We start from the raw sequence: 12,649 nt of genomic DNA, 5'->3' as shown, positions 1-12,649 counted from the left end.
ACCCTCTCTCTCTCTCTCTCTCCTTCTCCCTTTCTCCCTCTCTGTCTGAAACAGCCCACACACTTGTTGACTGACAAAGATGTTGCATAATCAGAGAATGATGTTGTGGCTTGTGGCTTATTAATGTGCTAATAAACTGCTACCACTGTGAACTGCTCACCCAGGTGCCTCTCATACTGATTCACAGCCCCCCAGCGCTCTAAATATAAATGGGCGGTGGATTAACAATGCAAAAGGTCACGTTTAAACCATGAAAACACACACACACACACACACACACACACACACACACACACACACACACACACACACACACACACACACACACACACACACCCCCCACACACACACACACACAGTTTTCCATCACATATTGGAGCCAGAGTATTAGTCTAATATGGGCGAGTAGAGAAGATGAACACAGCAAAAGATTCAGCCTTTGAAATGCAGAGAGAGAGAGACGGACAGACAGTCAGACAGTGAGTGTGATTTGGAAAGACAGACAGGGTTCATAGAAGTGCAGAGAGTGAGACAGAAAGAGAGAGGCAGACAAAATGTGTATCCAGGGGAGTTTGTGTTGGGGAGTGTGGAGGACATAAAATTCGAGTCCATTCTGCGTTATGTCCACAGGATTCATTGCTTATTTATCAGTTGTTATACACAGACGGAGAGGTGGGGAATGAAAAATTCAAACAGGAGGCATGGCATATCTCCTTTTAGAAAATGCAAGTTACACACACCAGGGCGGTGGCCTCCGCACACAGCAATGTCTATGTGTGTGTTTCCGGTGTGTGTGTGTGTGTGTGTGTGTGTGTGTGTGTGTGTGTGTGTGTGTGTGAGACGGATAGGGTGAGATTTGTGGAGGATTTATCCACATTCTGACACAGCAATAAGCATCTGTGTGCGTACTTGTGTGTGTTTTATTCTGCCGTACTGTATGTGTTTATGTATTTATGAATTAAGGACACAAAGTCGCCTTTTATTTGTGAGAAAGTTCCTGGAATAATGACATAGAGGTTTGGAGAAGTTTATGTTTGTGATTTAAGTTGTACATCCGTCTTTTGTCTGGGGGAAGGGATCCTTTCCAATGTGCTATAACCTCTCAAAGCTTGAACTGTGTGTATTTTTAGCAGTCTGGGTTACATACAATGATTGTGAGGGGGCCTCAGGAATGCCAAGATAAAGGACTACAGTATTGGCAAGCCATGTTCTGCATTTGTTCTGTAATAAAACACAGTATCATTATAGAATTAAACAAAAGTGTCAATTTATTCTAACAAATGCTGCAGTTCACTGTATATCAACGTTATTACAATAGGCCAAAGTGTTGAATGGGTGTATTATTTTACGCTTATAGGACTGTGGTTATAGGTAATTTTTTCACTGAAAGTGACTGTGGCAGCAAGCAAGCATGCACAATGCCAGGGAACTGATATTGAAGAAGCTTAATGGATCCATTTAAACAAAGCCATCCTACATTTCAATATTTACACCTGTCAGTTTGCTATTGTGGAATGTCAAAATCAGCATGTGTTCAGCGAGACATAGTTACTTGTCCGTAATAGATGGACAAGAAAACGTGGATACACACACACACACACACACACACACACACACACACACACACACACACACACACACACACACACACACACACACACACACACACAACACACACACACACACACACACACACACACACACACACACACACACACACACACACACACACACACACACACACACACACACACACACACACACACACACAGAGGACAGTACATGCAATACTAGAGAGTAGATAAGGACAATATAGCAGAGAGAGAGAGAGACTAAAAGAGTGCACAGGAGATGCAGTGGACAGACACTGAGTGAGGGAGAGGGAGCACACTGCTGCAGGACCAGGGGTAGATGAGGGGGATGATTCAAAGCATGTCATAAAACATCGATACACCTCTAAAAGGCAGGGCTACCAGCTCTGCTTACACTGGAGGCGATTATGCCTCTAAATAATGCACACAGCCTGCGCAAGAGCTTATTCACACAAATACAGTGCAAACGCACAAATGTTTGCTCGAGCAATTGATCTACTTTATACAGCCATAGCATGTCCAATCAGTGTTTCAAATATTTAAACACACACACACGCATGCACAGACACAGACACACACACACACACACAGACACACACACACACACACACACACACACACACACACGCACACACACACACACACACACGCACACACACACACACACACACACACACACACACACACACACACACACACACACATACACACACGTTTTTATCTAACGAGTCAAACTGGCATCCAGGGCCTGGGTGAAGGATTCTCAGGCAGCAAGCAGCTGATAGATTGTCAGGCTGTTGCAGTTATGGGGCAGACTCCTGCTGAGCTGGAAAAATGTCAGCCATGATGGAAGGACGCCGTCACAACGAATGGTCTGACCTCACTCTTACAGTAACATCACGGCAGCTAGACCTTATTCCCATGTTCCCAACAATGAGCTCTGGACCTGAAACTGAAATATACCGTTACCAGACAAGTGGTTCAAGTATCCTTCAATATATATTATTAATGACCTGTCAAGAGAATCAGTAAACATAATTGGGTAGAATGCTGGAGTGACAGTAATATCCCATCGCAGTACTGGCAGTTCATATGGGAATAATTGGGAGCTTGAATGTATCCACATCAAAGGGAATCCATCACAATCGGAAAGGGTTTTTCATGTCTGAAGCGGGTGCTCTTGTGTTACAGTAATGCCGGCACAAAATGGCTATTCATGTCCCTGCCAAGGAGGCCTCAGTTTGATATCAACTCCTCTATACGCCTCCATCTGTCTGTGTGTTCATTCAGTGCTATGCGCTGCTTCTCATTCATTAGGCTCTGACTCATCCCCTCTAATAACTACCCTTATTTCCTCTCTGAAATGGTTTCTACTTTTTTTCCTCCATTGTGTGATGATTATTAGTCCGCTTCCCTCTCTGACTCACCAGGGTTAGTTGTCAGAGTAAAGCTCCTCATTTACACCTTTTAGCCTTTCCTGCACATATGAATTTTTCATTGTGACTATCATCCCCCCCCCCTCTCCCCCCTTTCCATCTGTCAGGTTGGTTTATCATCGCATTTAAGCGTTTTCATTCTTGTTTTTGATTTCTCCCATTCATAGTTGTTTGCCACCATCACTCTTGTCGCCTTTGCGGTGACTTGATCTGTGTGCAAAACAGACTTGTATTGCTGTCTCCGCAGTTGGGGGGTTTGGCAAGCTTGCCTGTTTCTCTCATGTTAATGTGACGGTATTTCTGCTGCAACACTTTTAACTTAGAAGAAAAGCATTATCTGGTTTATTTTAGTTCAACAGTTCACTGAATAATACAATCCAGGATGATGCACCAATGCTTTTAGTTGAATCCACTATGCAACATTTGGCACAGGGCAGACATATGGTCCTTTGAATGCCCGTGATATGCATTTCCGTTACAGTCAATGTCCATTGGTAACCTTTATATCAAGAAGAGTCAATTCATATTGATAAAATATCTCAACAACATTTTCACATTCTGTGAAACCACAAGACAATGTTGGTGAAAATAACAGCAGCAACAAAACAGATCACAGGGATTTTCACACCATTTTATTAGCAACAATGTGTCTGTTAGTTATACATTAGAAACAAGGACAGAAACATTTCTGCTGGACTGTACCGAGTCTGAAAAAACACCTGGATCATCAAATAAAGCGAGTAATTCAAATACTTTAGGGTAAAAGCAACACTGCATTTGAATATACACTTGTCATAATAATATTAAGAATCATAATAATAAATGTATCTTATAATAATTCTTTATGGCACTACATTTCTTGTGCAACTTTCACATTTCAGTTTAAAAAGTAAGGAAAGCAGAGCATTGAGAACTGCGTGTGTGTGTGTGTGTGTGTGTGTGTGTGTGTGTGTGTGTGTGTGTGTGTGTGTGTGTGTGTGTGTGTGTGTGTCTGTGTGTGCGTGTGTGTAGTGTATATGCAGGGAAATACATGTCACAAGGTAAACAAAAAAAACAAAACCATTCACTGTTTCACCCGTCGGGAAAGTAAACAAGCATGATTGCTGATCAAATCAACAGAGATGGAAAGGTAGAGCATGAGAGAGTAAGAAAGAGAGAGAGAGAGAGAGAGAGAGAGAGAGAGAGAGAGAGAGAGAGAGACATGCAAAACAGCATTTACCATCCATTTTGAGGGATGGAAAGGTCCAATCAGCTTCCTGACCCCTCACACAACCACCAGCATTTCTTCTTCAAAAATCAAGCAACAAATACTTTCATTCATTAAATGTGTGTCCATCAAACTGAGCCGCGGCTCCTCCAGTCAGAAAATCCGCCCTCCAGGTCCGCCAGGCGCAGAAAATTAAAACTGTCCTGAGCAGGAACTTTTCCAAGAAGGAGTATACCTTCAGTCCAGAGAGTCGAGAGAGATAGAGAGAGACTAGAGTGGACTGCTATGGCCTGTTAAATATTTATAGCTGTGCCTTTTAAGGTGAATTCCTCTTTGGCCCACGGATCTATACATCAGTAAATCAGGGACATAAGGAATGCAGTGAAGTCCACAAAATGAAACCTCAGTAAAGAACTATAATGGACGTCAAGCTGTAAAAGTTAGGTTAGGTTGATGTAAAAAAATGTTTGCTCTCTCGACTGCCGCCTGCAACTTGAGTCTGCGTTATAGCATTAACCGGGAAAATAAACATTTACAAAAATAGTTGGTATTAACCCACTTAGCGGGTTTGTCACATCATTCGTCTGGGTCATTCTTAGCATCAACATGAATTTAAAGGTAAGAGTGGCATATGGAAACTAATAGAATCCCTTTACATTAAAAGTCTAAAATGTTATTGCAACCCACCACTGGGTTCAGTATACATACAATAGGGGTTGATGGATCGTGTTTAATGGAATGGAATAAGAATTCTGGTGTAACATCTGATCCAGTTAAACACACACACACACACACACACACACACACACACACACACACACACACACACACACACACACACACACACACGCACACACATGCATGCAAGCACGCTCACACAAATGCAATAACCACGTCCCCCTTTGGCACCTAGTCCACCCTTGCCTGCAAGCACACAGAAGTCTAGTATACTGTATATACACACTTTGTGTTGTCAGCAGACGCTCAGAGAAACCAGCCCCGTGTCAAAGTGGAGGCTGCTACGAAAGGATGTGGAAAAACAAGCAGGGATTTCCATCTTCCGTGAGCCCTTGTTGTCTTAAAATATTATGGCCTAAGTTAAATCTATCCAAAATGTCTGCTAAAACACGACCCCCCTCCCCCCTCCCCCCTCCCCCCCTCCTCCTCTCGCCTTTCAACTGGTGGGGAGTGATATTCTATAATCTCTATAATCTGTAGCTGGATGAACAGACAGATCATCCCCATCGTAGGAGGGTGGGGCGGGGGGGGGGGGGGGGGGGGGCGCTGGACTTCACCTAATCATATTTTGTTTGTAGCAGCTATGGCAGAGAGAGAGAATCCCTGCCGAGATTATGTCATTTTGACATGGCTGGAATCTGTCTATCTATCGGGGCCAAGGTTGGAGGATTTCAGAGGAAGTAAGGCTACAAAAACTTTTATCAAATCGACACACAAGTTCCATTGTTACCATTAAGAAAAAGAACCATTCAAAAGCAAAAGAAAAACAAAGAAGTTCATGTTATTGATCATTTTAACATCTTTTAAATACGTTTAATAACTCCATTTTGGCCCAAGTTTTAGGTCCTGGATCATCTGAGCATAGTACTTTTGAAAAAAATCCTGTCCTGAGAGCCATCTGAGTCCTCCACTCTTCCAGAGGTGACCACCAGTACGATGAGACCGGAACCTGATCACACCCTACTAGACTGGATTACAAAAAACAAAGTTCTGTCTCGAGCCCACAGTCCAGCCTATGGGCCATCTCAATTCACTTCGGTTTGAACCTTTGCCCACACAGCATCTAAACATCTGTGCTGATGCTACAGCTGCGCGTGAACATGTCCCTCATGGTGACCGAGCGGGCCAGGTTGGGTTTGCGGTAGTTTGAGATGTTGACAGGCACGGGCAGGTCCAGGTCCAGGTCCAGGTCCAGGTCTTGCTGCTGGACGCTGCGGTAGCTGATGCGGTCCCCTCCGTTCCTCAAGCCATCGTGTTGTTGATGGTGCAGCTGCTGCTGATGAGGCTGGGGAGGCTGCAGGTAGAAAGGCAGCTCGTAGTGGGTGCAGGAGGGACAGAAGGTCTGTGAACGGGTCAGTTTCCGGGCCATGGGAGGAGTGGAGAAGAGGGCGGGGCCATTGGGGATGGCGGAGGCGGCCGCCGTCGCCGCCACAATGTTGTGATTAGAGTGGACCGGCGGGAGGCGGGACGTGACGGCAAAGTCTGGCTCCTCCTCCTCCGACTCGGACTCTTCCTTCTTGCAGCAATAGTACTGTCGGTGGTGGAGGAGAGGAAGGAGGGAGGAAGTGACGGAGAGGCAGAGAGGACATGAGGACAAAGAGGGTGAAATGGAAGAGAGATGAAGGAAATGGTGGGGAGAAACAGGAAGTTAGAGAACAATAAAGAGAAAGTGATAATAGACAAAGCACGACGTTAAAGGTAATTGGCTGCATTCCCATGGTGTTTACAATAGTTTAGATTTGTGGGTGTGGTCATAGAGAGCTATTTTTACTATGTTTGCAGTCAGGAAGGTCAACGTTTTGTGCACATTGGCTTGCAGAAAATGGCAAATAACATTCCATGTATAATAAATGTGGCCTAAATGAAAGCATCTACACATTAACCAACATCATAATACTACTGCAATTGTCTATGGTTTGTTCATTGTTATGTATAGAAAGCATTCACTCAACTCTTTTGAGGGAGGATGCCTCTTGTAGTCAACTTTAACTGCCAACTTTAGCCTTTTTCCCCCCATGAGGTGTTCTCCAACCCACATGTTGGTGGATTTTTATATGTGAGCAATCATTGAAGCTACGCATGATGTGCCACAGTACAATGACAAAAATGTATTGTTTCGGATTTCCTTTTTCATTGTGCCAAATCCTCCACAATAGCATTTAAAGAGATTTCTATACAGAATCCACCTCTCAATGGAGAATGTGTGGTTGCTATTTCCAGCCCAAAAATGTCCCAAAATGCATTGAAATTTATTCCTCGCACCATGCCAATTAATATGAAGCCATGATTAGGGGGTTACGTTTGATTTTTCTCTGAAATAAAAATAATTCTAAAAACTGTTATCAGCTGTAAGTGGAACGTCTAATATTATTTCCGAGTTAGTAATGTTACCTTTTTTTCTGAGTTCCAGTTAGACTGTAAATTGATAGCATTAATATGGTGCTTTTATCCAATGTGCTCTACAATTTACCTCTCATTCACCCATTAACACACAGAGATGGCAGTGAGCCACCCTTCAAGTCCCTAAAGCATTACCATTGGGAGCGATTTGGAGTTCAGTGTCTTGTTTAAGGACATTTGAGGATAAGAAATCTCCACGATTTATGCTCCAACTGTTTAGCCACAGGCACCAGTCTAAGCCAGTTGTATGCCAAATGTTTAATGTGTAAAAGTCTCTGGCTCCTGTTCAGAGCTTTTGAATCCCTGTACATACGATTTTTCTTCAGCCAAGACATATTTTTAAGCCATTATACTGTGTACACATAGATTATCAGCTATTTTTAAAAACTATTTGTTCTGTTCCTATTAACCTCCATTAAGACATACAGTATGTTTGACATTAAAACCAAATGACTAAATTCAGTACTGCCAATCAACTCAACGCCACTTTTCCCTTTCCCATTAAACTGTAGTTGGGTTGTTTGATTGGCAACTGAATAAAAAAAAGGCAGAAAGATCATATCCATATGCAAAGCAATTTCATTAAAAAAAATAAAAAATTGTGTTTGCTGTACCTTAAAGAAACTGTTTTGAGATAATGAGAATAAAACTATGTTCCATGAAGACATACTTGAAAACTGTTCTTGTGAAATACATTTGATTATTTGGATCATTTATATAAAAAATAAGGAGCTTTCAAAACCGAGTTTGGAATTCTTTGATTCAATTATTAAGACGCTCCATCAAGGAAATGATAGATTTTTGGTGTCCCTAGACTGAGCTGTTGAGACCCAAATACATAATAAAGCTGCATAACTGACAGTTTCACAGATGTTCAGATTCAGAGCTACATGACAACACAAATGCATTCTCACAGATATACTCTGAACATTTTACAAGTATGAGTTTCTGTGTCTAGAAAATGCTCAATCCCACAGGTGTAAAAAAGAAAATCCTTTACGTTTTTTTGAAAAGCAGAAAAACTGAGAGCACTAACCCTAGTAAAGAGCAGTGGAAGTCAGTTGGTGCAGAGACTCAGATGTTTAGTCAATTAAACTAGCTTTCACCCACACAGCTTCAAAAGATGAAGCCAGTCATGGTGTTGGAAGTTTATTCATTTATTTATAGTTAATTATTTAAAGTTCAACATTTTGGATATTATACCCGTTTGACTTCTTACCAAGAGTTTGATGAAAAGATTTATCCCATTTTAATGTTCATAAGCCTACGAGGAACTTTTTAATATTTCTGAAATAGTCTTATATTTCCTATGATGATCATCAATTCAATTTAACAGCAAACGAGACCATCAGTGCCAAGAATGTTATTTTTATATAGTTTTTCCTTAAAGGTGAAGTAAGCAGTTTATTTATGTTAATATAAGTGTTAAATCGCTCTTTATTCATACAGTGATCACTTACATAATGCGCGCGTTTCATAAAGCCGATCTCTCAGTCAGCTGCTCTGCATGTAATCGGCAATTAAACTTTTCGGGGGATCCCGAAATGAATATCCAATCACAAGAGAGAACGCTACAAACCGAAACCCGTCTCACTCATGGTCTCACTGCCGGTGCACGCCAGAGCGACACATGGGTGAATGTTTATGCGCCTACAATGGCGGAGCAGGTGAACATCCTTCCCAATATCTGTTTTGATGGTTTTTATCATGTTGAATCACACTTATGGATCTGAGATGATGCTAGATAACTCGCTGCTTGAAGACCGCAGCACTGCATTAATGTGGTGACGTAGGGACGAGCGAGGGGACTGCTAACTGCAGTAACTGACAGGAAGTTAGCTAAAAGAACCATTCCGCTTACAGCACCTTTAATGCCTTTGACATGGGGACACTCACACAGGAACTACAGCTGACGATGTAAAAACACTACCACTTTTGTGCAAGAATTCACACAAATTCCTAGGAGCACCTTCGAGTGCTATACTAAGGGACATCCTATTCTCGCAGCTCTGCAAACCAGGGGAGAATGTGTCAGACTCAGAGCACGAATGTGGCGATTAGCTGGTGCCTCACCTGCAGCCTACAGTAGCACAGTACTGCGATGATAAGGAGTAATATGACCGTCGCTAGAATTCCACCAGTGATGACCACTGTCCCGGCTGTCATTCGTATGGCTCTCCATCAACACCCTGCAGAGAACCAGAGGAAGGGAAGGATGGGAGGAGAGGAGGATAGGGAGGAGTGAGTAAAAAAAGAAATGACAGGGGGAGAAGGAACAGTATTCATCAGTACAGTACAGGGGCTTCATTAAGTCGATTAGAACTGTGTGTCATCTCAGCGGTGCTTATTGAATTATCCAGCAGTTTAGGAGACATGTAATAGAATCATCCTACAAGTGCTGCCTGCTGCTCATAATATAGACTGGGAGGATCTCAGACCAGAACTCTATTTAATAGAGGAAAGAGAGAAGGCAGCAGTCAACAATGGTGGAGGGCGGCAGCAATAAAAAAAATGAGTCGCCAAAAAAATGACAGGAGAGCAAAGAGGCGAATGGATGGTGGGAGTGAGGAGAGTTGAAGTGACTGAACAGGTGAGGGAAACAAAGACAGAGCGAATGAGTGGTGAATTGAAATGGAGAAAAAGGGTCAAGATGAGCGGAGCAATATTATGCATGATAGAAAAAGGGATTTATTGAATGGATATGAAAAAGGGAGACGGCATGATGGAGGGGATGAAGAAGGTGGAGTGAGAGATAGAAGATGGTTAAGGGTTGAAATGTAAACACAGGTTGCATATAAATGAAGAGGAGTGGATGGGAGAAAGTGGGGATTAAGGTGAGAAGATGACAAAATAATTGAGGTTGATTCTGGGTGATTGAGTGACAAGAAAGATATAAAAAAAAATGTTTGAGAGAGGAAGAGAAGGGATGTGGCAGAGATTGCATGTAGTAAAAAAGTCTTCAAACCAAATGTGTGATCGACTGACAGACAGAACAGAATTTTCTTTATGCATGCATCCAGGACTCTCAAATGCTTAATCATAGAGATTGTGGTTGTAGAAAAACAAGTCAAAGTCATATGTTAGCAGATATTCTGTTGATATTCAGATAGGAAATCAAATAGTAAGTGCTAAATGCCACAAACTTTGGAGGGAACAAAAAATACTTTGTTACATAAAACATCACAATGAAATGTCTAGACCGAGGAAGTACTATAAGGGAAAGAGAGAAAGACCTTCTTTAACGTGAAAAGATTAATGATATGACAGGTAATATTAGCAAACAAGCTGAGAAAGACATTTTCCCATGATTCAGCAGTAAGCAGCTAGTAAAAAAAGAGACGCACAAATCACATACGGAAGAATGTTAGGCTGCTGAAGAAAAGCCGACGGAGAGAAAGATTGCGCCCCTCATTGCATCAATCAGCAGGAAACATTAAACTAGGCAGCTGTAAACTCTGACCTTAAAATCAGTGCTGCATCTCAAAGACTCATGGAGCAGTTGACCTCTGAGCTCATATTCATCAAGCTCTGCAGAATCGCAGCGCAGATCTATATTTACAGCTCTATTTGTCTACCTTGTTTCTACGGGGTTGCGCTGTTTCTCTTAATCAATTGCTTCTACAGCATGCAGAAGCTGCGTGTTTCCTTATTATTTATGTGTATTCTATTCCATGTAACGTAGCTTTTTGTTTAGCATGCAGTCCTTCAGTGTTTTTCACATAACCAATGTCCCAAGCTTAATGTAAACAACGGTAGACTTAAAGGTACGAGTCAGCAATTCTGGTTGTTGTCAAATCACTTTTTTGTCAAAATCAGTAAATATCTCCTCACGATCCGCTACCTGTGCATACTGTGTGTGCGTGCAGAAAACAAAAAGATGCAGTGTTGATTAACAGTAGGCTCTGTAAATGGGCCTGTTGCTAGCTAAGGTGGGCCCCCTTTGTTTACATACACCTTGTTTACATACCATTACAAAATGTAATTTTCCCCAGGAGATTTATAAAATATGTCTTCTTCTTCTTCTTCTTCTTCTTCTTCTTTACAGAGCCGAAGCTGTGTATTAACATCAGATTGTTCCTTACGATCCGCTACCTCTATGGATAGGTAGCGGAACGTGAGGAGTTATTCACTGATTTTGACAAAAAGTGATTTTGACTACAAGCGTTCTCCAGAATCACTAACTCCACCTTTAATATTGTTGAACTGTCATTTCAGGTAATCAAGATTTGCTTAGAGCTTTTGAACACTGGGAAATAATTCCTACGCGGTGAACTTTTCCATGCAGACAGAAATGACTGTGAGTGAAAATGTCACAGTATACGTCACGAGGACATTCGCACAGCGGTATGATTGACTTGAGACTGAACTGACCTCGTTTTCAGTTTATTAGATCAATGCTTCTCTTTAATTACCTCTTTTCAGTCTCTGCAGCTGCGGGATTACTGGAAGAAGCCTTGTGCCCAGAGGCTTCACATATTCATTCTGACTCTCCAACGTAATGTACATCAATCACAAACATTATAATGTCATTTCCAATTGTCAAATGTAATTCCTTTGTTCTTGCATTTCCTTTCACTGTGGAGCAGGATCGTGTTTGAGGCTGTCACACAAAGTGAGGTGTTTGTTCCCTGCAACAGCCAGTGTGTGTCCATCAGCAATATAATGTATATGCGCACTCTCATATACAATAACCAGTACAGAACAACAGCAGCTGGAGTGAAACGCTAAACAAAATTTGTGTTGCGGCATCACCGGTGAGTATGGTCACGGGAGGTCTGTTTACTGTTAGGAGAATGAAGTACTTGACAAGCAACATTGATGTAGCACTCCACAAGTATACTTAGTGAAGTGCTGTACAGTACAAGCCTTGGATTAGCCTATTATTGATGTTATTGTGATTTTTATACTCATTGAAAAATCCTGTCCCACAATGTAACATTTGCAGTAACAGCCACGGGAAGCAGGTTCTCCAGTGTAGAGCACTGAGGAACCTGCTTCATTCATTTCTCAAATTGGTTTAGTATGTATTCCATTTAAGTACATATGTTTATATTACATTTTGCACATTCTAAGTAATCAATTACAGTTCTTTTGAACAGTATGATAATGACATGAATGTAATGTATGTAATGTATGTCTGGTCATACTGCTTGTTTAAACAAGGCATACATTAAACAAATCAATTATCAAAATGCAAGAACACCAATCAGCAAATTGAGAATGAAGCAAATATTTAAGGTAAAAAAAGAAAATTGTGCATTCCTTTAATAACTTTA

At 41.7% G+C, this 12,649-nt stretch overlaps 1 protein-coding gene across 1 annotated transcript; it reads right to left on the bottom strand.

Annotated features, from left to right (window-relative positions):
• Positions 1–6,036: 6,036 nt before the first annotated feature.
• On the bottom strand, positions 6,037–9,539 carry LOC307264906 (protein FAM163B-like; the record flags this gene model as incomplete). The annotated part of the gene is made up of 2 exons (XM_080046451.1): positions 6,037–6,504; positions 9,447–9,539. The coding sequence occupies 2 exons, from the start codon at positions 9,537–9,539 to the stop codon at positions 6,037–6,039; spliced, it is 561 nt and encodes a 186-aa protein (XP_079902577.1).
• Positions 9,540–12,649: the final 3,110 nt, after the last annotated feature.

This window comes from Ammodytes marinus, assembly GCF_949987685.1.
Source record: "Ammodytes marinus genome assembly, chromosome: 18".
Taxonomy (NCBI): domain Eukaryota; kingdom Metazoa; phylum Chordata; class Actinopteri; order Uranoscopiformes; family Ammodytidae; genus Ammodytes; species Ammodytes marinus.
This window is presented reverse-complemented; position numbering and strand designations above follow the sequence as displayed.